The sequence below is a fragment of the Phoxinus phoxinus genome, assembly GCF_949152265.1.
Source record: "Phoxinus phoxinus genome assembly, chromosome: 1".
Classification (NCBI taxonomy): domain Eukaryota; kingdom Metazoa; phylum Chordata; class Actinopteri; order Cypriniformes; family Leuciscidae; genus Phoxinus; species Phoxinus phoxinus.
Window position 1 is genome coordinate 13660929 of NC_136876.1, and position 27658 is coordinate 13688586.

Consider the following 27658-nt stretch of genomic DNA (forward strand, 5'->3'; position numbering starts at 1 on the left):
TGAGCGAGCTCTTAACGCATTATAGTCCTTCACGTCTACTGCGATCTCAAACCTCCGGCCAGTTAATAATACCTAGAATATCAAAATCGACTGCTGGCGGTAGATCCTTTTCCTATTTAGTACCAAAACTTTGGAACAGTCTTCCTACCATTGTCCGGGAAGCAGACACACTCTGTCAGTTCAAATCTAGACTAAAGACACATCTCTTCAGCCTAGGATTCACATAATGCATTATAGACTTCTATAACTCAATGTTAGGCTGCATAGATTAGGTCAGCCGGAACCGGGAACACTTCCCTTAAATCCTGATGTACTCGTTACATCATAAGAAGAATGGCATCTACGCTAATATTAGTCTCTCTGTCTATCCCGAGGTTCACCGCAGTCCGCCGGATCCAGATCTGATGAAGGACCTGCGCCTGGACATGACGACAACGCAGTGCTGAAGTGTCAAATAGTCTCTCCCCTGTGAAGGCCTTCCTCCCTTTACCTCTGTACAGATAAAACGTTGTCGGGATAATTCCGGTTCACGTGGCTACGCGGAAGCGATACAAAATTCTGTATTATAAATTTTCCGAGGCTTGTACCTGGGAACCTATTTCATGGTTTGCGTTCTCGAGACACCAGGCACTGTTTTGTGCGGGTGAGCGGCCGGATCGCATTAAGTGTTTTCTGTTAGAACGGTGTCGTGTCAGCGGCCCCTAAATTAATAACTAATGATCGTTGTGATGGAAGTCTATCAATCTAAACTAACTTTAGCTGGACAATAACTTTAATCTAGAGCTGCTGTGAAGCCAAAATCTCAGTTACTTTAATTTCCTATTATCACCGTAAAGCTGCTTTGATACAATCTATATGGTTAAAATCGTTATATAAATGAAGGTGACTTGACATTGCTATGCCACCAGGTGGCGACTAGATAGTTAGAAAATGTCTTTGGATAAATCAGCGTTTTTTAATGAATGATTCAGTCATGAATCAATTAACCATTTATGAGTGAGTCATTGAATCCTTCATTCAAGAGATTTTGTCAGAACCTCTAGTAAATTACATGTTATTATTTTTGTCTAACTAGTTGAATCATGACTAGAGAATCATGATTATGTTTGAAACAAATAAAAAGGTGATTTTCAATTTATCCAGCATTGTGAAGCTCTAACTTCTTCACTTCAATCCACGACTCGCAGCGTAAACTCCCTCACAGATGAGTTTGTTTGTTTCCAGAAGGTCAGTGGGTTCAGATTCAGTGTTTGGGGTTTCTCTGGGTTCAACCACCCCAGCGGGAGGTGCATTTATTTAGCATAGTGTTTTACGACACAAGCCAAACCAATGACCTTCTCCTAACCGGACACCTCACCATGTTTGAAAGACAAAAATAATGCTGAAAGATCTCACGGTTTCGGTCTAGGCCTGGTCATGACGTGTGTGGAAACGTCAGCATCTCTTTGTGCTGACAAGAGAGCCAATAGGAGCGAATCTCCACTAATTAAATGCTCTTTAGCTTCTTGATCAATATTGTAACTCGGAGCGTCTCTACCTCAAACGTGCTGTCCATTATAGCGAGTCCATACAAACCATCTGGACGTACTGCACGTCTCAGCGGGTGGGACGCATTGATTTCTTGATAATTAAAGTGTGGACGTGGCTCTGTCTCTAATCTTTAGAGAAGTGGCAGCGTAATTAGCAACAGCATGGCACGCTAACAACTTTACAGACACACACAACTGCTGAGGACAAACATTTATAAACAACCCGTTTCAGTGCAGCCACCATAAGTAAGCCATTATAAGTCAGTCCTCACTGCGCTAGCCACGTCTAGGTCATGCATTTACATGAAAAAAGGAAATATGCACATTTTCACTATATAAGGCCCTATGATTTCCATGAAAAATGCAGATGGAAACACAAGATCAAGTCATAAAATGGTTCACGACGTCGTGTCTTTTGTGCGCTCAAGTTCGTTATTTTAATATCGATGTCTATTTACAACATGTTTTGGAGGCGTTGATCATTGTAGCCATTAGCCAATCACAAACATAAATGTTGAGCGTGTGAACAATAGGCCAATCAGAGACGTTTAAGAATCTGTTCAACAGCGCTCGAAATGCTAGGTCGGAAATGCTGGTGTCGTCACATTTTTTAAATGTTAAAATACCCAAGTTACTTTGACAACACTTTCCCAGGTTTATTTTAAGGAAGCAGCTGGTAAACATGGAGATGTTCCCAGGTTTAAATAAAAGAGGTTGGTAAATTTGGACATGTACCAGGTTTATATATAAAACAAGTCAATAAGCAGTTAAATGTGTCAGTTTACACACAAAGAAAAGTTTAAGCTTTTAAAAAGTAGAAGCATAAAATGTTTAAATTAATTAAAAAATTTCTATTACATTTACAGACTGAAAAAATTCTGTTTTCTAAAAGTTTGGACTTTAATAAAAAAAGAAAAAAACATGCACTTGACCTTTTCAAAGGCATTTTGTTTTCATAGTTAGACAGATATCGTGATGTATCGTTATAGGATTGTCTAGCAATATATTGATATCATGATAATAACACTAAAACTGTTTATTTATTAGCTATTCCTTAAAAGATTTTTAAAAACTTAATTTTGTACAGAACAGTTAAACTTTTGTTTCGCAAAACACTTTGTTTGCCATTCAAAATAAACTAAATTGTTCAAATTTAATTTGCTTACATTTTAAAATATGCATTCATCTGATTAGTGATTGATTACCACATTATTTTGATAATAAACGTATATTAAACCATAAAACAGAATCCAGAAAATTTTTAATAGACACACACAACAATTTCATAGGGCAATATTATTGTTAACGGTTTTATTCAATTGATAAAACATTATTTTTGATTATTAAAATTTCAACTAAACCATTACACTGGAATCCAGAAACATTAAAAATAAAAAATAAATTTAGGGAAAGAAATAACAGATTTCATACCCTAGCTTTAAAGATAAATATTGGCTATAAAAAGCCTTATTTACATTTTCTGAAGCCGCATCAAGTCTGTCAGCACAAAGACATCAGAGAGTCTCTTAATAACTCAGACAAACATGCATGCCTCCATATTTAGAAAGTGCGAATCAGTCAAACTATATCAGCTGACTTCCTTACGGCACTCTTAATGTGACACCACGTATCAAGATGATCTAGAGGTGATATGCATTTTTAAACCTGTGTAGAACTCAACAGAGGTTTTGCTGAAATGAGACGAGCTGAAAATGGCAGTGCATAAAATAGCTTTAAAGGCTGGCATTGTAGGGTGCAACAGATTTGTTGTCATATTGAGATATGTGGGTCATGTGTTAAAAAAAGCAAAGGGATAAGTGTGCACTACAGTCGTGCTTGAGGCTGTGATTTGATGTCGTTCAAAAAGCAGATACCTCAAAACCTACAGAGCAAAATGATTCGGAAATACGGTGGCCAGCTGTGGGCGAGAGTAAATACAAATCAGACAATTCATTCAAATCAGATAATGCACGATGATCACGATCCAAAGGTCGACTTCAGGGTAATGTCCACACAACCAGATGTCCAACATCTTCTCAAGACAAACAAATAAGAAAATGCAAACATCTGACAGCAAAACCTACCTAACTGACAGACGGGGCTTTTCTGAGATTAAAAAAAATAATAATAATAATAATAATATACACTTGAGAAAGAGCATACGATGCAGTCAGGATCTAAGCCCCTATTTAACATCTAACCCTATGAGTGTTTACTGTTTACACTCCATCTGAGACAAACAACACTCATTCTTCCATGACACACAACACACATTTTTTTCTTTTGTGCACATTTCTGACAGGCGATATTTGTATGCATTTGCATTTGTTTAAAAGTGGTGTTTGAAATTCTAGTGAGCTGCCTACCTAGACAGCATTGCCTATCATGATGCCCCAAATTGCTGCTTCACACACCTATGATGCCCCAAAATGCTGCTTCACACGCCTATGATGCCCCAAAATGCTGCTTCACACGCCTATGATGCCCCAAAATGTTGCTTCATACGCCTATGATGCCCCAAAATGCTGCTTCCCACGCCTATGATGCCCCAAACTACTGCTGCACACGCCTATGATGCCCCAAATTGCTGCTGCACACGCCTATGATGCCCCAAAATGCTGCTTCACACGCCTATGATGCCCCAAAATGCTGCTGCACACGCCTATGATGCCCCAAAATGTTGCTTCACACGCTTATGATGCCCCAAAATGCTGCTTCCCACGCCTATGATGCCCCAAACTACTGCTGCACACGCCTATGATGCCCCAAATTGCTGCTGCACACGCCTATGATGCCCCAAAATGCTGCTTCACACGCCTATGATGCCCCAAAATGCTGCTGCACACGCCTATGATGCCCCAAAATGTTGCTGTACACGCCTATGATGCCCCAAAATGTTGCTGTACACGCCTATGATGCCCCAAAATGCTGCTTCACACGCCTATGATGCCCCGAAATGCTGCTTCACACGCCTATGATGCCCCAAATTGCTGCTTCACACGCCTATGATGCCCCAAAATGCTGCTGCACACACCTATGATGCCCCAAATTGCTGCTTCAAACGCCTATGATGCCCCAAAATGCTGCTTCACACGCCTGATGCCCCAAATTGCTGCTTCACACACATATGATGCCCCAAAATGCTGCTTCCCACGCCTATGATGCCCCAAACTACTGCTGCACACGCCTATGATGCCCCAAAATGCTGCTTCACACGCCTATGATGCCCCAAATTGCTGCTGCACACGCCTATGATGCCCCAAAATGCTGCTTCACACGCCTATGATGCCCCAAAATGCTGCTGCACACGCCTATGATGCCCCAAAATGCTGCTTCCCACGCCTATGATGCCCCAAACTACTGCTGCACACGCCTATGATGCCCCAAAATGCTGCTTCACACGCCTATGATGCCCCAAAATGCTGCTTCACACGCCTATGATGCCCCAAAATGCTGCTGCACACACCTACGATGCCCCAAATTGCTGCTTCAAACGCCTATGATGCCCCAAAATGCTGCTTCACACGCCTGATGCCCCAAATTGCTGCTTCACACGCCTATGATGCCCCAAATTGCTGCTTCACACGCCTATGATGCCCCACAATGCTGCTGTACACGCCTATGATGCCCCAAAATGCTGCTGTACACACCTATGATGGCCCAAAATGCTGCTTCACACGCCTATGATGCCCCAAAATGCTGCAGCATGTGCCCATGATGCCCCAAAATTATGCATGCACCTATTGTTTCTCAAAAATGCTGCTACACACACCCATGGATGCCCAAAAATGTTGCACACACATTAACACCCCAAAATGATGCAAGCATGTTTAATGCCCCCCAGAAAAAAATATATACACGCATGATTCACGCAAAAATGCACGCATGTGATGCTCTAAATCGGTAGCTGCATGTGTCCATGACACCCCAAACTTAATGCATGCATTTATGGTGAAATAAGATGGGGTCTGCCATGCCCTCGTAAAACAAAAATCGTTTTGGTGGCCCAAAAATTCAGCATGATGCTCTAAAAAGGCCCCTGCTTCTCCACACAATGGCAAAATGCTGCATGAACACATGAAGCGCGTGAATGCTGTCTAGTTAGGCAGCTCACTAGGGAATGAGACACAGCCCAGAGACGCTCTGAAAGCGAAACGAAAATTTTGTGCGGCATAGGCACACTAGCACGTGCTCCCGGCGTTTCACCATAACAACAACAACAATAACATCGCTGATGATGATGATGGTATGATAAGCATGATGAAGAATGATGAAGGTTATGATAATAACTCACATTCTCGGCAGCTGCAGGGGTGGCGCCCCCCGCCGCAGAAACACCCCGTCCACGAACACCCCGTTTTTCCCCAGACAGCGCAGATAAAACTCTCCTCCGCCCGGGCCCGAGCCTGTGTCCTCGGCCGCCGCGGTGAAGATCTCCAGGTGCCGGCGGGAGATGAAGCTCGAGTGGCCCATGCTCACGTCCACCGAACCCTGCGACGAGTTCCGACCCACCGTCACCGAGCGCTTCTTCATCACATACTCAAACTCGCGGCCTTCCAAACGAGCCACCGCTGCCATCTTTATCTTTCCGCACACGGAACGGGGCACGATATGAATATGAAGGGAAAATATGAAACGTTAAACGTGCCCGACCGGAGACACCAGCATCAGCAGCGGCGGCGACTCGACCCACCGCCGCGATACACCAGAGAGAAAGGGAAGGGGGGATCAGCCAATCAGAGCGCGCTGGAGGAGGGGGTTCTGTGATTGACGGGGGCGCCGACCAATTAGAGGCGCTCTAAGGAATGCGGTAATTCAATCGCAGCCAATGAGATAAAAAACATGGACGGTTTGACGGATTGAAGGTCGGTTGCGCTGTGCCCCAACACGCATGTACGCGGAGAGTTGTAAACACTGGACTGGAGACTTGTGTTAAGGACGTGAAATGGTTTTATAATAAATAAATATATTAATATTACAACAAGGAAGTATCGAATACAAATAAAAGAGGGATTTATAGAATAAAATAACTATTTTAAATCATAAATAATATTCTTGTAATAGAGTGACTATTTAATTTAATTAATATAAATGGTTATTTTTATTAATATTTGTATTACTGTTTATGTTTTTTTTTCCTCTGTGTGTGTGTGCCTATTAATGCTTTAGGAATATTGCACATGCATCAATCATGTCGATAAAAGTACCTTTAAAGTAAAATTGTATTTTATGCCAGGGTAATGGGCAGATTTTGAAAAATTTAAACCTGTTAAAAACATTTTAACAATGTTGCCAAAAAATAGAAATTTAGAATCTATAACTGTGAATACAGTTATGAATTATATTCATACAGTTGAATATAACAAACTAAAAATAAAGTGTATCTCTTGAGTGGGTGGAAAAAACTAGTATTTATTTCCCAGTATATTTGCAAACCGAGTGACCCCAGAGCAGAATCCCACTGAGCTCCACTCCGTGTTTTACGGTTCTCCACGTCTGCAGTCGCCGATTCCCCCACAATCCTCAGCGCCCGTCAGCGTGTGTGTTTTGAGTATGGAGGTCATGAAAACAAACGCGTTTTTTTGCCTCGTTTTAAGCGCGAAACCCCCCATTTTCCTTAAACTACACGTAGAAACACGTTCTATACGTTCAGCAGACGTAATTTCCACGACGAAGTGCACGCGCACAGGGAGATGCGCGAGCATACGCGCAGAACATGTGCTCGTGCAGGGTGACGTCATCTCTTCCTGGTGTTTGTAAACAGTGCTCTACATGGGTGTGACCCGCCCGGGCGCGTTCACGATCACACCCGAAAACGGCTCTGAGAGGAAGCACATGCTGTTTGTGGAACAATAGCTAATCGTGTCCTGCATAATCACTTTCACACGTACCACATTGATTATCACTTGTTTATTTTACAGTAGGAAGTAGTGGAACCATGCGTATGGAAACGCACTATGATATTTTTTCTTATGATACAATGCTGCCTTTGTTACCCTGTTATTTGAGCATACACCATGAATCTTTACCCAGGGTTTCTGAAGGTTGTATGAAGGCCTTTTTAAACCAAGTAAAGACAATTTAAGGAATAAACTGGAATGGAACCAAATATACCAGTATGTTTTCTAAATGTAAATGTCTACGGAGAAATACAATGAGTTGTTCCAACCGATCTCCGTATTACATTTTAATTACTTTTAGAGAAAAAAAGAGTAGCTTATTTCAACCCCTAAACTTCCCAACCACTAGAACATGCAAATAACTTTAACATTTCCTTCTAAACTGCTGCTCTTCCTCAGTATTTGTCTTGTTTTACAATGCAAATGCCTAGATTATGATAGATAGTTAGTTTATGATAAAAAAAGAACAGATATCTGCCAATGAGCTTAGTTCAAGCAAAACATAGTTTTCATAACTCAATGACACATATTTGCTCTTGTTTTAAGCATAAGCCCCAAAACAAGACTTTATATCATTTAGCATCTCAAGCAAATGTATTTTGATTTTAGGATGTTCAGACGCGCACACACACACACACACACACACACACACACACACACACACACTGTCCAAACTTTTCATTTATATCTGTCAGTTTGCACCAAGTGTAAACAACAACAAAAAAACATCTTGCTTATATGTGGTAATACATGCAACTCTCATAAAGTGTAACTATAAGTGAAGTGCTATTTATTTAAAGTGTATATTGCCTGAGAAAGTCTGTGCCAAAAGGTTGGGAAATTGCATTAAGTGCCTATTATTATTTATTTATGTTCACGACTAGTCAGTTGTACATCAGCCACTAGAGGGAGACGTTACGCTGTTGTCACGTGTTGTAGGAGGATGTGGCGATGACAGTCTTCCCAACGAAACGACCCTTCAAACAACTGTTCATTTGACAGCAGTTCAGTCCTCATGACCAGCGGGGGAACACACAAAACTACCGGGAAATACCGCTCGGATCAAGAGACTGACACCTGATAATAAAGTCTGATGCTACACTTGTCATTCAGTCGACGCTTTTATCCAGCGTGGGGTCAGAGGTGATTGTTGTGAGTGTCACCTAACACAATACACATCCACACAATAGAGGACAGGACACGGTTTTATTACCCAGATGAGCAGACGTGTTGAAAGTCTGGCGATGGAAAGACTTTTATGAATTGATAACAAACCGACTGCATAAAAAAGAAGAAGTGTGATTTAATTCGCTGTCAATGAAACCAAAGAAAAAATTTCTATTACCAGTGACTAAACAGTGGAAATAAACACTTATGAGGTGCTTTTCTAATGTATTGAGACACATACAACATACATGACACACCGTTTGTTTTCCTTGTAGATTATTCTGTTGTTTATTTGCATATTATGGCTGATAAGATAAGCAATAAAAAGGGGCCAATCAAATGTAAGCGTTCTGCATTTCTCTGATCACAAAATCATAACAGCCACAGCATGATTGTAGGATAGATGCTTTATTTAACTTGAACACTACAAGTGACCTACATCACAGTTATGGGGCAACAAAAATATAAAAATCATTATTTATACATATCCATCCGTGTTAAAAAAACAACAGTTTTATTAACTATGAAAAGAAAACATATTCTTATAAAGATAATCACAGCAAATGAGTAGCAAAAAAGGAATAATTTTCATAATTTATCTTCATGAGTGGTTCACTTGGATTAGCTGCGTCCGATATCGAACACTTCCCTTACTATACGGTAGGCGAAAAGTGGCATGTCTGAATACATAGTGTTTATTAATAACAGTAACATACTGTAAAGATTACATTTAAGAACTGTAAATTCACAGCTGTTCGTTTTGCTGCTTTTACATGTGTGCTGTATAATTTTACAGTATAATTGTAGTGTACTCTTAAAAATCGAACCAAAAATTGTACTCAACCAAAATTGCCAGTAAGTTGCTGTAAATTTTATAGCAGTTTGTTACAGTCTAGGCGAAAACAACCCAGATGAAGTGCAGCAGATGCAACGATATGTGACAAAGATATCGTTTTCCTCATTCCAACTGATCCCATGAATATATGATTGGCCTGAAGAATGAAAGCTGCATCACATACTTGGATATTTATGAGCAATATCACACTCATAGCCATGCGAAATGGCTCTATATCAATAATTCAAAGCGCTTTTCAAGTACCTTTTCATAAACATGGCTTTTTTTCAAGGGTTTTTCCAGGACGTAAATTTCAAAAAGTCAAATTCAAGCATTTAAGCACTTGTACGAACCCTACTTTTTTAGCTGTCTTGAATTCAATTCCAATGTAGTACCTACTCAGACATTGAATACTTTACAATTTACAGTAACTGTCCACGTCCAGCACAACTGGTCATCGTGTTCTCCAATATATACATCTACACTTGCTTTTTCACCTCTACGTGGACATAATCCCAGTGACAACACCTGCAAAACAGACACAATGTTATTTAGATGTACCGAAGTCCCTTTAAAGCAAGTCATTTAAGTCGACGGCCATCTTTGAAACGCAAATTCAGTCATGCAAGAACAGCTCGGATCTCTTTGAATGGGGAAACCAAAGCTGTTCACCAAGCTTACGATTCAATTTCATGCTTGAAATCACCAATGAAATCTGACAGCAACTGTCTCCGTTTCTAAACGCTCGAATCATAACAAAAAACTGCATTCACTGAACAAAGTCTGAGCTTCCGGTGCGCAACTAAAAGGCTTTTAGGTGGTGTGAAAATATATGGACTGTATGGAGCATTAATAAAATATAGATAGAATAGAATATGTATATGCAATAGAAAAATCTCTCTTACCACCGTCGTCTTCGTGTTCAAAATATCTTTAAATGAAATGATGCGAGGTCCCCACGGATTCACCGATTGGTCCTCACAGATCCTCTTTCCACCAATGGCAGAACCCTTTAGCCACGCCCCCATCTTTCACTCCACCAATAACAGAGACCGTTCAACACGCCTTCTTTTCAACACCGCTAGCCTCGTTCAAAATCCGTTTTTGTGGTGCATATATTGAAACCGGATCGTATTTAGCAAGTGTGAACAGCAGAAAATTAAAAATTTCTTTGATGACTATTTTGTGTGATTAATATTTTTTACTTTTACAAAGTACTACGGCTACCCCGAAGGAAATGTATAACTGTTCCAACAAAGTATTGTGGAACTTGGAACTTTAATTGAATACCACTGCTCTATAGAATCTTCTCATTCCACAAATGGTTCTTTAGATTTTTGAAATGTTGGGGGGAGGAGGGCGGCCCAATTTGAGGCTTGTCGTAATTGACTTTTTTTGTCCAAAAACGGCACAATCTTCCCCAAATCCAACCCAATCCCAAATCTTAAATATCACACAAGTTATGACTTTTGATTGGCTGCCTTTGACGGGATACCCGCAATAGCCAATTACACAACTTGACATTTAGCCTAAAAAGAAACCCTGAAAACATAGTATATAAACCATAAAACTTCCATTAAGATGTCATGAGGTCTTCAGAGCAACAACGTATTGAACAAGCGGGAATTATTGGATTACGCCATTATATTAGTTTGCTCGTTAATTATGTGGATAATTCGAAATACAATCTTTATGTGATGAAATATATCTTGTTTGGTTGGCCTCATCCCATTATCACTGCCATTAGCTTCTCTCCTTCTTTATGGCTTGTGTTTCTCTCACACACACACACACACACATCATTTGCTCTTTGTGCCTCATTGTGGTATTTTCTGTATCTACCGATGTCCACCAGGATGCACAATCGCATGGGTTATTAAAATAAAGAGCGCAGAGATCAATATTCAGCACTCCAGAAAGCCGTGCCGACAATTACATTGGAAAGCCCTTACAGAAACCATTTAGGAAACCCGTGCTTTAACGCTACTGGGAGACTGTGGTAGACGAAGAATGGCATTTCAGAAGCGTTTACAAGAAACTACGAAACATATTCCAACCCCAAACACACACAAAAAAATAATAATCTGGTGGCAACATTTCAGAAGGGGTGTGTATTAATATGAATCGATTACACATCCTGACACATGCATCATTCTTGAAACATTTATTTTTGAAACGTAAATCCTTTTCAGTCAATAATGGATTTAAAATGCTAGGAATTGCTATTTAATGCTTTAAATATGTAAACATTCAATTATTGCATGCACGGATAAGCCGTTTGCGGCGCGCCCTCACAACTCTCTTGATAATACGCATTATATTTTAGGGAAGTCTTGTCTATCCATGGAAGAATTGTATGTTTAACCCTTAAAGACCGAGAACATTTTTGGAGCACCTGACTCGCCTGTACTTTTCTTTGTTTTTCTAATCTAAAACCATTATAGCGGTCAGCATCAAGTCCCATATATCATTTTAAACAGGAGAACTTGAAGTTTCCATCTAGCTCATTTAAAATCCCAATTTTACATTCATTTTGTCTTGGAATGGATGCATTTACCAGATTTAAGAAAAACGGTAGCACATTTTTAGTGATTTTTTTTTTACTCAACTCAAACAAATCCTTTTGAAGTTTGGATTTTTTTCTTTTAGAAAGTTTTACTTGGATATTCTAGATATCCAGATGAAATTTTGACTACATGTAACAATCCCTAAGCAAGTTATAGCCATTTATTACAACATTATTATAGGCGATTTTCAGTGAAAAGCTGGTGTTTTTTCAATTTACTCACTGTCCAAAAAAAGTTCAGGAAGTAAAATAAATAGAAAACATTTTAATAGAACAGTCAACACTGAAGCAAAAGTGACATATACACACACACACACACATATATATATATATATATATATATATATATATATATATATATACCAATCTGGGCATGAGGATGGGACTAAACAATCATTCCTGTTTGGCTCAGAGAAACAAACCGCATGGGTTTCTATGGCAAATCAATGCTGATCAAAACCTGATGACGCAATAACATTAACTACAGAGCCTCTGAATGTCCAAACGCGATTAACCCACAATAGCTGCGAATCTCCTATTTACGGGACTTTTTAAAGCATACAGATTTGATCAGCGGCTCAAACGTTATTCAAATTTCAAGAACAATAGTTACTTTTAGCTGTATAGGTCTTTAAGGGTTAATGCACCTGATGCACTGTAATAATAAGGTTGTGTAGCTTATACATGAACACTATTCTCCACAATAATTAACAGAAACCAATATTTAAAAATGCTTTAAAACTATTGTTAGTTCATGTCAGTTTCTACATAAAGCATATTTATTATAAGCAGGGTTCCCACACTTTGGTAAACTTCAAATTCAAGGACCTTTCAAGGACTTTCCAGGTCCAACACCCTCAAATTCAAGGATTTAATGTGGGGACACATTTCAAGAGAGGGTAATGTGTAAATGCGCAATGTGTAATACGTAATGTGTAAATGCGCGTAACTAATGTAAATCAAGCAAGCTAGCGTACATAGGCCACGAAGTTCACGAAAAATATTTTTTCAGATTCACAAACTTTCAAGGATTTCAAGGACCCGTGGGAACCCTGTATAAGATGTGAAATAAAGTGATGTAGCATCATTAAACAACGTTTTTTGTTTGTTTTGTAATTTACACCCTGACTAAGACACATTAGGGAAATAATTTAAATAATCCCATGAATGCACTTTAAAAAAATGCAGAATCGAATGATTAATCATATTGCATTGTGAAACATCTCGAACTGAAGCATTCTGAATTTGCACAAAATCGTTCTTGAATTGAGTCGAAAACCAATGAATCATGAAGCAAATCCATTCCCAAAGATTCACAGCCATCTTGAATCAGAATTATAGGATTAAACTGCTTGTGTACAGAATTTTACAGTTCACAATTGTTATATTATTTGATACGATATAATAATATTAGGGATGTTAAACGATTAATCATGATTAACCGCATCCAAAATAAATGTATTGTGATTACATAAAACATGTGCATGTACTGTGTATAATTATTTAATATAATGATATATATATGTATATAAAAATACATATTTAAGATATATATTTAAGAAATATTTACCTGTATATAGATTTATATATAATTTATATTATATATAAATATTTTATATATAAATAACAACTTTTTCTTAAATATATACATGCACGTGTGTGTATTTATATATACAAAATAATTATACACACAGTACACACACATTTATTATGAAAACAAACTTTTATTTTGGATGCGATTAATCGTTTCACAGCCCTAAATAATATAAATAATGCATAAGCGCACTTTAGCTAATGTTCCCATAAATAATAAGAAAAGAATTAATACTGAAGTGTGTGTGTACACCCCCATCTTTAATAAACAATTCCTATGGGTCTAAAGAGGGTAAATTATTGGCGACCTCAATAAATCGAGTAATAATGTCAAATACACGTTACCTGTCTGCAGATTGTTCTACTGACAGCATGTCTTCAGATTCTGCCATTTCCCTGTGAACAAACAGGCATAATAAATCATAAACCCTAAATTCCAACACTATGATGAATGCATAATGCAATGAATGCACAACTTGTTTGTCAAGGATAACGCAATAAAGTCGCATTACTTATTTCCATTGTGGTTTTTAAACTAGACATTTTCAAGACAAACCACAAAAAGTAATAACTATAACAAAAAAAAATACACATATATATCCATTTCTATTAAGCCATCCTATCTAAAAACAATCTCTTCAGACTTATACTAAAACCAACATTATCCATTAAACCCTTAATGTCCTTAATGTTCACACACTCGTTTCTTCTACAGCCAGTTATTTTACTTTGAAATGTGTGTTCTGTGTTGAAATGTCTGTTTTTGTTTTGTTATGTATGATCTCGCCCACTGCCAGTTCACCCAAAAGTATTTCGACACTCCGGGATGCCAGTTGGCAGGAAACACAGCGTATTGCAGCCAGCAAACAAACTGGGTCAGAGTCTGCAGATTCCACACAACCTAAAAAGCCATGGTTATCCGTCTGAAAAACTCTATGAGAGCGTATTAAAATACGGATAAATCGACTCATCAACTTGTGTGTAAGTCTCCTCTGCTTTCATTGTTAATTGCGCTTGTTCCTGTTGCGTGTTCTCAAACTGGCAACCCGTGTGAGCATCGAGTCTGAGGAGGAGGGGACAGGAGAAACAACGATCTCCGATATTTTGAATTTGGACTGCAGTACCTATGTCGACCACTAGCTGTCATTCTTACAGACTGCACCTTTAAAACTGCAGTGCACCAAATGGCGCTTTTCTATTACCAGTACCAGCTCTACTCGGCTCGGCTCGCTTTTCGCTCCGTTTTTCATTGCAGATAGTACCACAATAGTAACTGGTCGTCATAGCGACGCGACACACACCCGCTACCCACACACACAAGACAATGGAGGAAATCGAGTGTATGCTGTTTTACATAATATTAGTAATGGGTATATCACGCAATCTCTGGCCAAACTTTTTTAAAATGTCGGGATTATTCAGGATACTCCGTCTGGCGCGTGCAATGATGACGCGGTGAATAGTGACGATTCTCTCTGACCAATCAGCAGTCTGCCGTGTTTCATGTCACATTTTAGTATCGCCTCAGCTCGCTCAGAACCTCGCCGGAGGTGATATGAAAAAAAAGTACCTGGAAGCAGGTACAACTTTTACACAGTGGAAAACCAAACAAAGGCGAGCTGTTACTGTGTAGTGGAAAAGCGGCAAAGGACAGTCTCAAAAACACGGTTTGAAATCACTGGTGTTTCTGACGTCACAAACTCATGTCAACGTGTGATCGTCAACCAGTGGATCTCTGAGCTGAGTGAGTGAGTGGAGGCGGTACTCATTTGCATATTCATTTAAAAAATGTATTTGAATAAATAGTCACCTTCATTTATATAGCGCTTTTAACAATACACATAGTTTCAAAGCAGCTTTACAGTGATAATAGGAAATCACAGTAACAGAGATTGTTTTGGCTTTACAGCAGCTCTAGAATAAAGTTATTGTCCTAAAGTTAGATTTGATTGATTGATTCACTTCCGTTGCAAAGAGCATTAGCTATTAACTTAGGGAGTGCTAACACGACACCGTTCTAACAGAAAACAGTGCCTAGTGGCTCGAGAACGCAGACCCTGAAATAGATTTCAAGGTGCAAGCCTTATATATATATAAAGGATATCTCTGTGCAAACCTCAAGAACTCAAATCGGCGAAAACCCCGACGTCATGTCATCCACCATATGATCTACCAGTGCATTGGTTGATAGTAGGCCTTACACTGCAACCTATACTGTATGAACAGAATGAGTTGTAATGGAAAAGTGGGAACATACCTGTCCAACAGAAGACATGCCAACCTCGCGTCGCTCGTCATACCATTGCTGGAGTAGTTGCTCCCAGAAAGCATGATGTTAGTGGCCAGCATGAAATCCCCCGCTTGTATCCCACACCTTACTGTTGGCTGCGAGCTCCACCTCCACACAGTGTGGCCGTTGGGACAGGTCTGAGAGTCAACAGCAGAAAGTTGGGAAAAAAAAAACCTCCTTCCATAATAGAGAGGTGCAGGTGTGACAACACTTTGTAGGCAAAAACACGTAAACGAGTTGCATTTTTAGCACTTCCAGTTCCATCGTCCCGATTCCAATGTTTTTTTTTTCCAAATGTTTTTTTTGGTTAAATGGCTGAAATAAGGTCTGTGGTGAACACAAGCTCTTTCAGTTTTTTTCGACGACATAAAATACATTACTACCCCACTCTACCCCGGGGGAGATTTCACACCCGTAATTTTGATTCGGATCAAACTCAAAAGTCCGAAAATCTGGACCAAACAAGGCAGATTTTTTAAGCTGTTATGTGTCTTGGAAAGGCGGTTGCTAGCAAGCGGCTAAATGAGGCAGTCGAGGAGATTAAACGTCATCACGCTGAACAGGTAAACTCAGTCAAACCTCATTATGCTTACAATTGTGCTCTTATAAACTATTCTACCTCAAACGTTTTGGGAAAATGTTTTTAGATAAAAACTGAAAATATTGTGGGAAGCTTAGGGCCCTTTCACACCTGCCTTCTTTGGTCCAGATTTTCTGACTTTTCAGTTTGATCCGAATCAAAATTACATGTGTGAAACCTCCCCGGGACCACGGCCCGGACCAAACCGACGAAATCTGGTCCGATGAAAAGAGTCTCGGTCCGGATCAAACTGAACAAAGGTTTGGTTTGTTTCTAGTGTGAAAGCATTTTCTGTATGGTTCGGACTTTCAGAGCATTTACAGGAAGTACCGGTGGTTCCCGCGTAGCTGAAGAAGACAGAAGATAGCAGGAAAAATGAGCCGTGGTACATCATGGGGAGAGGAGGAGACAAGGGTTTTAACTGAAATATGGTCTGACGACATAAGAAGTCAACTGGAAAAAACGCTTGTAGTCTTCTTTCCCTTTTTTCTTGCCGGCGACGACGATAAAATGTTCGCACGACGAGGACGTTCATTTGGCGAATTTGAACATAGTTGGTGCTGCAGGCAGTAATGCCGTAATAATAACAGTATAGTGGCAACGATATGCGTCTGTTCATTCATTCTTGTCAGTTACCCGCCGATTCGACAACACGCTGACGTCAGACACACGTCCGTTTTACAAACCAATTAATGTCGAGATGCGGCCCGCACAGATGGTGACGACAGGACGCAAGTCTGTCACGTAAAGTTCTTTAGTGCGCTTTAGTTGCAATGTGAAACCAAACCAAAACTTACCGGATGTATAAAATGTATCAAAACATGAACGTTGGTGCCGTTTAAGTCGAGCGACCGTGGTGTAGTTAGTTTATAGCCTACCTTTAGCTTTTGAAAATTCACAAAAGTTGTGTTCATCTGTGATATTTGTCTTGATGGTCAAAACGTGCAAGTATCATAAACTTGTGTTGATCACAGACCTTGTTTTTAGCGATAAACCAAAAGCCAATGGGAAAATCCTATTGGGTTTTTCCTCGAGGAAACACGCGTGATGCAAACTGCCGGTTGGCCTACAAAGTGACATCATAGGCTACCTGCACCACACTATTAACTTTCTCAAATGCAAGTATAGTGTAATCAATAATACATGTAATCATTATTGATTACATTGACAAAAACCACGTTCACTGCACATACACGACTTGGTTCCAGTGTTTTACAGAGTTACACAAGTCCTCACCCACTCCATGATGCTCGCCGTACCCCTGCATGTGATGGAGACGTGGAAGGGGGCACGGCTTTGGCACTTCACGTGACTGACGTCACACCTGTACGGGCACCTCTGCACGGGCAGCGTGAGGAACGCCGCCAGCTGCTTCAGACAGTCCTCATAGGCGATGGACGCCCGTTTCCCCGTGAGGTCGTCCTCGGTGAAGATCTCGGGGGGAGTGGGGAAGATGAGCGGGGGCTCTGTGTCACGGACGTCATAAACAATCTCATCCAGTCCACCGGTCCTGTCGGCACACCAAATATATTCATCACATTTAAAGTTAACATGTTGGTTTAGCCGATACGCATCACACACTCATATACAGTCAAAGCTAATTCATTCAGACACCTTCAACATTTCTCACATTATCTCAGTTTATTCGCTATAGTTTAGAAAATGGTAATAAAATATGACAAGAAGGTGATATTTAACTGGTTTTGTCCATTCTTCTGTTAGACCGTCTCACAGATGAATTATGTTGAATATCTGTCAGCTGTTCAATTTAACTACACAATAAGATAATACACATTTAGGTCAACCAATGACCAAGCAATGCTTCATTTTGTTCAGTCTGTGCTGTAAAAAGGTCACAATTAAACAAAAAAACACATAAACATGGTCAGGTCAAAGTGTCTGGATAATATTTGGTCCCAAATTTTGATACATTTTACTGGTAGTCACTGCATGAAGAATTTCTGGGTATAATATGTGACAGTTTACTTTATTTAGCTATCCTCACTTACATAAATGAACTATAGTGTCCTGCAACGACTAGTAAAAAAAAAGATATATATATATCAAAGTTGTTATCTGGTGTCTGAATAATTTTTGGTTTGACTGTACAAGATTCAGTTTGGTCACAGACCGAGTGTGTAGTAAGCAATAGGTTAGTTTGGTAAGAGCAATATACAACATACCGTTCACAAAGACGAGGAACAAATTCATCATCTTGGCTGTCGTAGCAATCAGATTTCTGTTCTTCCTCTTCTTCTTCTTCCTCCTCCTCCTCCTCATCATCTGTTCCCCAATCATAACTGTAAAATTTGAGATTAGTAAACTAGGAATCATACGTCATTATATACTATATGAAATATTATTAACAACAACAACAACAACAACAAATATTACAACTTGCACACTGTTACTGAGGTCCGTGATAATTTATGATAAAGTTTTCATCGTTGTGGACACTCAAATTTTGAAGATTAGATATAAAAAATATTACACAACAGAAATTCTGCCTATGTATGCTTCTAGTTCACTGTCATGTTTACTAAGATACCATATTTAAAAAGAAATTAAAATTCTGTCATCATTTACTCGCTCTCAAGTTTTTCCAAACCTGTATGAATTTCTTTCTTCAGCTGAACACAAAAGAAGATATTTTGAAGAATGTCAGTAACCATACAGGTGGTTTTTTTTCTCCATATAGCTACGTCAACAGTTTTATCACCAACATTCTTCAAAATATCTTCTTCTTTTAGACAGAATTTTCATTTTTGGGTGAACTACCCCTTTAAATATTCTCTTAATCTTGCAAATCTTCTCTATAGATTGTTTCACTATTTTACAGACGTTACGTTTGTGTAACTGTCTATACAAGTAATACAAAAATGCACTCAAATTGAATTTAACAACAAACTTCTTTAGTGTTACCTACTTATGTAACGTTACTCAAACATTCACAACCGAATATGGATTCAGATACTGACCATTCTGCGAGAGTTGTTGGACCTTCATAACTGGACTGTGCAGGATCCTTCGGGGTACGCTTACGACGTTTACCAGGAATGGGGGTGTTTTTACCCTCGTATCTATAAAAGAATATGCCCGTAATCAACCTATGCACACAGAAAATGACACATAATTTACCTAAAGTATTGCAATCTAACTCTAGCCACATCTATTCGGTTGCATTCGCATTCGTAAATTCGAGTCAAACTTGTGCTTTTCGTCGCGATGATTTTAATAAACACTGTGTCTCAATATAACACAGAGTGTTTACATAAAATGTAAAATAGCCTGACTATTAGCTGAAGCTCAACGATTAACGTTATGTTAACGTTACCTATCCAGGAGAAAACCAGCCAACTCTGAATTCTTTTTAAAGTCTTTCTGGGCTTTAAGCTGTTTCCATCTCTCAAACGCATCCCCGATATTTATCCGCTTTTTATTGTAATTCAGGTCATAGCGTTTTTTAGATGGATGCCTGGGCTTTTTAGGTCGGCTAGAATCTGCGATCTCTGAGACAGTTCGTTCGCTGGCTTCCATGATTGCGAGCAAAGTGTGTGTTTTCCGCTAAAACTGGCAACCCGGCAGTGGGCGGGGCCACACGAACCAAAACAATAACAGATGTTCCGGCACGGGTTGCCAAATCCGCGATCTAGATTTTAGACATTTGTTTACTTCGACCTGTTATTTGTTGATTTATTCTTCTTCTTATTATTTTTTATTAAACATTTACTTACAAAATACAAAAGTGAAGAACAATAAGCCAGAAAAGAGAGCCAGAGGTTCAGGGACTGATACAATTAGCCTACATCACAATGGAATTCAGAGAAAGAAAGAAAAACAAACAAATAAATAAATACACACAAAAAATAAAATAAAAATAAAAATGAGGAGATATCATTTAAAAACAATTCTCACCACAAAACATTAAATAATTATAAAAATAAACAAAATAAAAACAATTATACAAAAACAAACAAAAATGACCATACATCAAAAATTGGGGGTAACTTTCATAGTTTTACATTTGTGGATAAAATGTTTTGCAAGCAAAATAATTAAGTTAAAATAATATAAGAACAAATATATTCTCATATATTGCTTCTCAAAAATGAATGCTTCTCAAAGTCCTTATATAGTTTACTATGAACTGGTATTGCCAACGTTTTCTTGTATGATCACAATGCTAAAAAAAAAGATGTAAGATAGTCTCTGGTTGTGAATCACAATAAGTACAATTTGCATACTTAATTTAAAGTTATCTGTTGGTTTAAAGGTTGTATCAGCGATTGCGGGTGACGTCACTTCTGTCTGAAGCGAGAATGCGAGATCCCAAAACAAACCAAGTTAGCTCGCCCCTCCCTCCCGTTTCGTGCATCATGACACAAATCACACAGTTCACATCCCAAAAAAAAGTCAGCACACTAGCAGCTCCTCACCTGTCCAGAAGAAACAGTGCAACCTCGGCGTCCGATTTAAAATCGTTCAGTTCTTTAAGTTCTCTCCACCTTTCAAAAGCCTTCCCGATAACTACTCGTGTCTTGGCGTAAACACGATGGTATTCCCTCGCCCTAATCCTCCTCCTCCTCTTGGGGATTGACTCAGCCATGTTCAATTTCTCCTGTTCGTTGTTGATAGACGATGCATGGCTTTCTTCTTCAGCTCCGACTTCACGTGCAGACGTGCACGAGCGCAACACCTCACAACGCCCACCCCCTGTCGGTGATTGGTTGGGACACTATTTATTTTGGTTTTGAGTGGTTGGTGAAACCAATTGTTTTTGTGTGCAGATCTCAGAGGCTGCCTAGTGCCTAACGTTACAGAGACGCGTTTTTTTGACGGCCTGCTTACGGGGCGGACAGCTAGCGGATCGTTAGGAAAGATTAGATGAATGTGATAATTTATTTTTGTGCCTGAAATCGCTGATACAACCTCGACCCTCCCTCCTCCTCCTCCTCCTCCTCCTCCCATCCCGTCCCTCCCTCTCTCTCCTCCTCACCCCGTCCCCTTAACCTCCCTCCCTCTCCCTTCCGTGCTTCCTGAAACACGCATGAACGTCCATTTAGAAACACCAAACTGGATTTACCCACCTGTCCAGCAAAAACAGAGCCACCTGAATGTTGGATAGGAAGCCCTTCTGCCGGCGGAGTTCTCGCCACCTTTCGAAGGCTTTCCCGATGTTAATTCGGGACCTCGCGCGTTCCTTCTCCTTTTCCCTCCTCCTTGCTTTTTGTTCTTCGGACCGTCGTCTCTTTGGTCGTTTGTCGGCCATATCAATATTTAAATGAATAACGTTAGTCGTTGTCACGGACATCTCTCCTCTAGCTAACTTCGCACTTCATGCTTCTCTCTCCCCCTTGGCCCCTTCATGTGCTCGCGCACTAATAACCCCCCAACCCCAAATCATTCTTGTCGGTTATTGGCTGGAGCACTGTTTGTTATGTTTCGTGGTGCAGGCTGGCCCAGTTTGTGGAGCCTGGGCTATCTAGCGACCGCGTTTTTGTTTACAGTGTGTTCAGGGGACAGGCATATAGCGGATAGTGAGGAGATGTTTGCTGTATGTGACAAAAAAATGTTTCAGCCTAAAAACCGCGTGACATCGCCTTAGAGCACCTTTAAATTGCGAATTTACATGTTTGCATTACCTGATGAATTTATGTTGTGCCACCTGACAACATAATGGTAAGGAATATGCTGAATACTGAATTTATTTGCATTTCAACTACATAAAACAAAATATAGTTTAGTCAACACTTGAACTCCTTTGAAGTAAAAGTAGTAAATTTATTAAAAACAGAATAAATCACATGACAATAGGAACTGGAATAGACCGTGGAATAGATACACAATCGATTGGGATTGACAACAACAAAGTTATGTTTTGTATTGATTGATACAAAAATAATTACCAGCAGTTTTCATTTTTAAAACAATAACAAAGGCGATGCTTTGAAAGAGAGAGAATGATGAAGGTGTTGTTAATTCACAAGTCATGTTCTTGGGTTGAGGAAATTGATTCGTTTTTGTATTACCTTTACCTGACTCAAAATCCAATCATTCTGTCAAAACACTAGAACTACGTCCAACATGAACATATAGTGAATCATAGCGCAATGACTGTCAAAATACTATAGGCTAATAACTGCATTACTTGTCATTTTTCAGTTCCTGCAGACACTATGAAATCCATAGTTTTTTATAATTCAGTTTACTTTTAGTGTAAGCTTTGATCAACAACAAATCCAACATATGGCATTTGATTAGGCCTGCAGCTTATTTTTCCGGCACAGAATAAAAAGTAATTGTAACTTTATAATCTGCACAATTCGGACTTTTTTCTTGCAGTTACAAGTTTACATCTCACAATTCTGACTTTTTGTTTCTCAGAATTGTGAGGCATAAACTAGGAATTGAGAGGGGGAAAAAAGTCACATTTACCATTTTATTTTCTATTGCGGAAATAAGCATTCATAGGTTTCCACAGGTGTAAGGGGGGAGAACATACAGTCTCCTCTCCTCCAACTATTCCTCTCCCTCACCTCGTTGAACGTGATTTCACCAAGTACATGTTCCTGTAACAACATCTTTGTTGATCCAGGAACATGTCTTACTTGGCAAAATCACGGTGACCCCCTCACCTCCAGTTGTTCGGCACATGTTTTGTTCCACATTGAACAAAACCAATTCAGGTCCTATCATTTTACATTTCCATGTAATGGAAATAACTTCAAACACCTGACCATGTCTCAGACTGAGATTGGATCCAGGTATTTCCTCAATATTTCAGTGATCTGTTACCCAAAAATGCTTATCAGTTGTTCAGTACTTTTGAGCTGCTGATGTTAAGACTAAAGTTTTGGAACATTAGTCTTTCTGTCAGACTGTATTTTAAGCATCAGAAATATCCATGATTTTAGTATTATAGCATAAGCTAAAAAAAGAAAATGTAAACATAGCCTATTAGAAACGTGTTAATGGTAGGCTACAGTCACAAAAGACAGATGTTGTGCTAATGTGTGGAGTTTTGAAAATGTGCTAAGTTACAGATTGGACAATTGAAAAAAACAAAACAAAAACGGTAAAACAATCGTAGTAAAAGTAAACTAATAATATTGAAATCATCAAATGACTATAAGCCTACTTGTAGCCTACAATAAATAATAAATAGCCTATTTGCTTAGCTGTCAATTAAAAAACATGCGAGAGCGGAATCTTTGTCAATTCTAAGTTTGTCTCGAAGTTCTCTCCATCTGCAAAACGCCACGCCGATATTTATCCTGGTTTTATTTCTCCTTTTATCACAAAGACTTCTTGCCTCTGAGGGTCTACGTTTACGTTTTTTGGGAATTTCTCTAATCGGTAATAATGAATAATCGTGATCCATGATGATAACTGAACAACACAACAACGGCGTGCTAAATGCTGTATCATAGATATATATAAATACATAGATGCCTCATTGGCGAAACGGTCACTAATGAGGCATCTATGTTTTATTTTGTGGTTACTACAAGCGGAAACCGAGGATAGCGCCGAAATTTCGTCAGTGATAGGCGACAATGACAAGGGACGACTATTATTTAAAAAAAGAAAATACATTTTCTGTAAATAAGAAAGCAACATCTTCAATTAGCCTAATGTAGCTGATGTACAATGTAACTAAACTTTATAGCTCTTTAACTCTTCTTTTCTCAGTTGTATTCTGATGACATTGAACAACATATTGTTAATACATTTTGTATATTGTATGCAAAGTTGTAGGCCTATGTCATAAACATGTCATATCTGTATGTTTTGCAAGAAAAAATAAAGTAGCCTAAAAAAACGAGCCATTATTTAAAATGGGAATTTCTCTGGATTTACAAACTTTTAACAAACTGCATGAAATATATCACACTGTGTGTGGATATTTTATTAAAAAAATCTTACATATTACTGTGCCTTTAAAATAGGCCTATCAAAAATGTATTCTTTAAAATGTTTAAAACATTAAATGCAGAGCAACTTGAATGGAAAGCAATATAACTACTTAACAAGATTCATGACCTCCCTTTTCTTTTGCAAGATATGCTTTTCTTGCAACCGTATAATTTTCAATGCACTCCCTGAGTTCTCAGTCCCACTATATATTATTAAGTGCATATTTAACTATCATGTACTAATATTTAAATGCCCTTACTGGGTCTTAAACATTTTTTTATGTGAGCATATGATAGTGGCATCTAAAATTATTTGTAAAAAATATTATAAAAATAATTGAAAGTGTAAAACATCTTTACCATACAACTAACATATTAGAACAATATTTAAAAATAATAACTTTGAGATAAATGTTATCATACTGTTTTCTTTCGAATAAATTTAATTATGAGAAAGTCTCAAAAGACATTTAACAATAACTCTGGTATTATGTGTAGTAATCCGGAAGTACATTCGCCATGTTGTCATGATCATGTGACCTTCCAGCATTATTTAGCTTCACCTGTGTTCACAAGTGTCCATCGTACACACACTTCAGAAGAAGTAGGTCATCCGGTGAATTTTTGCCTACTCTTTTATGAGTATATGAATTCGGACATACTTTTGTCACATACTGTTTATCGCCTACTATTTCGGATGCAAACAGAAAATACATTAAAGACGTTTATGATACAATAGTATTTTTCTTAGTTTTACATTGGTCGCACCACCTGACATGTGAAGTGTACCAACCGCACATACTTGAATTGAGCAGTTTTCTACCAGTATTTGAGAGAGATCTACAAACCTTTTCACTCTGCCACAAGGATCCGTTGGGCTCCTCAGGATGATGCATGGTCATGTTTACTGTTATTACCGTTTCACTTCATTATAAAAGAGCCATGATTAGTGTTTGCAGTTGTTTAATATCTTGTCGTTCTTGTTATCAGTCGCTGCCCAAATACTGTTCCAATTCAAAGTTCACATCTTAAAGTCCAGTTCAAATCCCCGGATGTGTTCTTGGTCCGCCCCTTTTACCGAGGATGCATCGAGAGGTGACTTGTGCGGACTTGAGACAGCCAGGTATCCCAGAATGCATCTCGCACCAATCAGCAAGCGTCAATGGCAGAGAAAATCAGCGTAATTTAAAAATAACTTTATAAATGCTGTTGCATTGACTTTGTATTTTTGACTGAATTGTTTGCTTGTCTAAATGTCCTATTGTATAAACTTCTCATACTTTATACTTTTATGATGGGTAGCCTATTATTGTTCATTAAAACTGATTTGTAACAAAAAGGGTTGTTTTATGTCGTTTTTAGTTTATACAAATACATACAGCAAAGATAATCAGAGTATATGCACATGTTGCTTGAAGCCACAAATGAATATGTTTCATATTTTTAAAAATGAAACCGAAAAGAGGCAGTGTTGTGTATCATAATTAGTTTCATTATTAATATGAATAGTTTATTGGTCTACTCTGCTCTGATTGGTCAGATGATCCAGTCTTTTGTGATTGGTCTATTCTGCTCTGATGGGTCAGATGACCCCGTTTTGGATTGGTCTACTCTGCTTTGATTGGTCAGATGGCCCAGTCTGTTGTGATTGGACTACTCTGCTCTGATTGGTCAGATGGCCCAGTCTGTTGTGATTGGTATTCTCTGCTCTGATTGGTCAGATTGCCCAGTCTGTTGTGATTGGTCTACTCTGCTCTGATTGGTCAGATGGCCCAGTCTGATGTGATTGGTCTACTCTGTTCTGATTGGTCAGATGACCCAGTCTTGGATTGGTCTACTCTGCTCTGATTGGTCAGATGGCCCAGTCTTTTGTGATTGGTCTACTCTGCTCTGATTGGTCAGATGGCTCAGTCTGTGATTGGTCAGATGGCCCAGTCTGTTGTGATTGGTCTACTCTGCTCTGATTGGTCAGATGGCCCAGTCTGTTGTGATTGGTATTCTCTGCTCTGATTGGTCAGATTGCCCAGTCTGTTGTGATTGGTCTACTCTGTTCTGATTGGTCAGATGACCCAGTCTTGGATTGGTCTACTCTGCTCTGATTGGTCAGATGGCCCAGTCTGCTGTGATTGGTCTACTCTACTCTGATTGGTCAGATGGCCCAGTCTGTTGTGATTGGTCTACTCTGCTCTGATTGGTCAGGTGGCCCAGTCTATTGTGATTGGTCTACTCTGCTCTGATTGGTCAGATGACCCAGTTTGTTGTGATTGGTCTACTCTGCTCTGATTGGTCAGATGGCTCAGTCTGTGATTGGTCTACTCTGCTCTGATTGTTGAGATGGCTCAGCCTGTTCTGATTGGTCTACTCTGCTCTGATTGGTCAGATGGCCCAGTCTGATGTGATTGGTCTACTCTGTTCTGATTGGTCAGATGGCCCAGTCTGTTAATATTGTTTTACTCTTCTCTGATTGGTCAGATGGCCCAGTCTGATGTGATTGGTCTACTCTGCTCTGATTGGTCAGATGGCCCAGTCTGTTAATATTGTTTTACTCTTCTCTGATTGGTCAGATGGCCCAGTCTGTTGTGATTAGTCGGCCACTTACAGTGTGTGTCGGAAACCATATCCATATCTGAATTTCAGCTCTAGATCTTCCTCAGCTTTTTATACACAGTGATACGAACGATGGCAAACGTTTTCCTTTTTCATATCAATTCCAGCGTGATTCCTCATCCTTTTGAAGTGCATGCAAAGTGTATTCACAGCTCAGAAAACAGTTTTCTCGACAACACAGTCCAAACTCTTACAGTCTCAGCTACAACTACAGTGTTTGAGGGTCAGACTAGACATTGTTCACGGCAGCCAATGAAGACCATAGCCAGGCAAATTTGTTACATTGTCACGTAGATATGTAACAGGAAGTGAGACTGGAATTGCTGATGGCTCTTTTCAGCAGTTCAGTATCAATTCTTTCTTTCGGGAGACAATAACTTTATCGTGCACTTTAATCTTTAAAACTTTCCAGAAGTTTCTGCATCCAGCGTAAGTCAGTTGGTCTCAATTGGTTTTGCTTCAGTATTCAAAATTTACATTGGACATCGTGTTTATCGTACCAAAGTAAACAAAAATGTCTTCAAAACTGAACACTGAAACGTAATATTGGTATCACCATGATAAATGTGTATTATTGGACTTGCCATATGATCTCAACATGGTGGACACCATATGAGGAAGCACTTTACGTAAAATAACAAAAGAATACACTGAGTCATGCATACAGGGTGGATC

General features: G+C 39.1%; 1 protein-coding gene across 4 annotated transcripts in view; it reads right to left on the reverse strand.

Moving 5' to 3' along the window:
• The window catches only part of foxk2b (forkhead box K2b), a 41697-nt gene extending 19840 nt beyond the window's left edge, over positions 1-21857 (reverse strand). The window contains exons 1-6 of one of the 4 annotated variants that reach the window (XM_079598333.1): positions 21548-21857; positions 19439-19540; positions 18644-18760; positions 17697-17970; positions 15848-16017; positions 13936-13986 (exon numbers count right to left, since the gene is read on the reverse strand). In XM_079598333.1, coding sequence (XP_079454459.1) covers positions 13936-13986; positions 15848-16017; positions 17697-17970; positions 18644-18760; positions 19439-19540; positions 21548-21771 — 938 coding nt within the window. In that variant the 5' untranslated portion in view covers positions 21772-21857. Of the gene's footprint in view, positions 1-5823; positions 6439-13935; positions 13987-15847; positions 16018-17696; positions 17971-18643; positions 18761-19438; positions 19541-19794; positions 20011-20896; positions 21171-21547 lie in introns of those variants that run through there. The other 3 variants (XM_079598334.1, XM_079598332.1, XM_079598335.1) reach the window with 3 other exon arrangements.
• Between the last annotated feature and the right edge of the window lie 5801 nt (positions 21858-27658).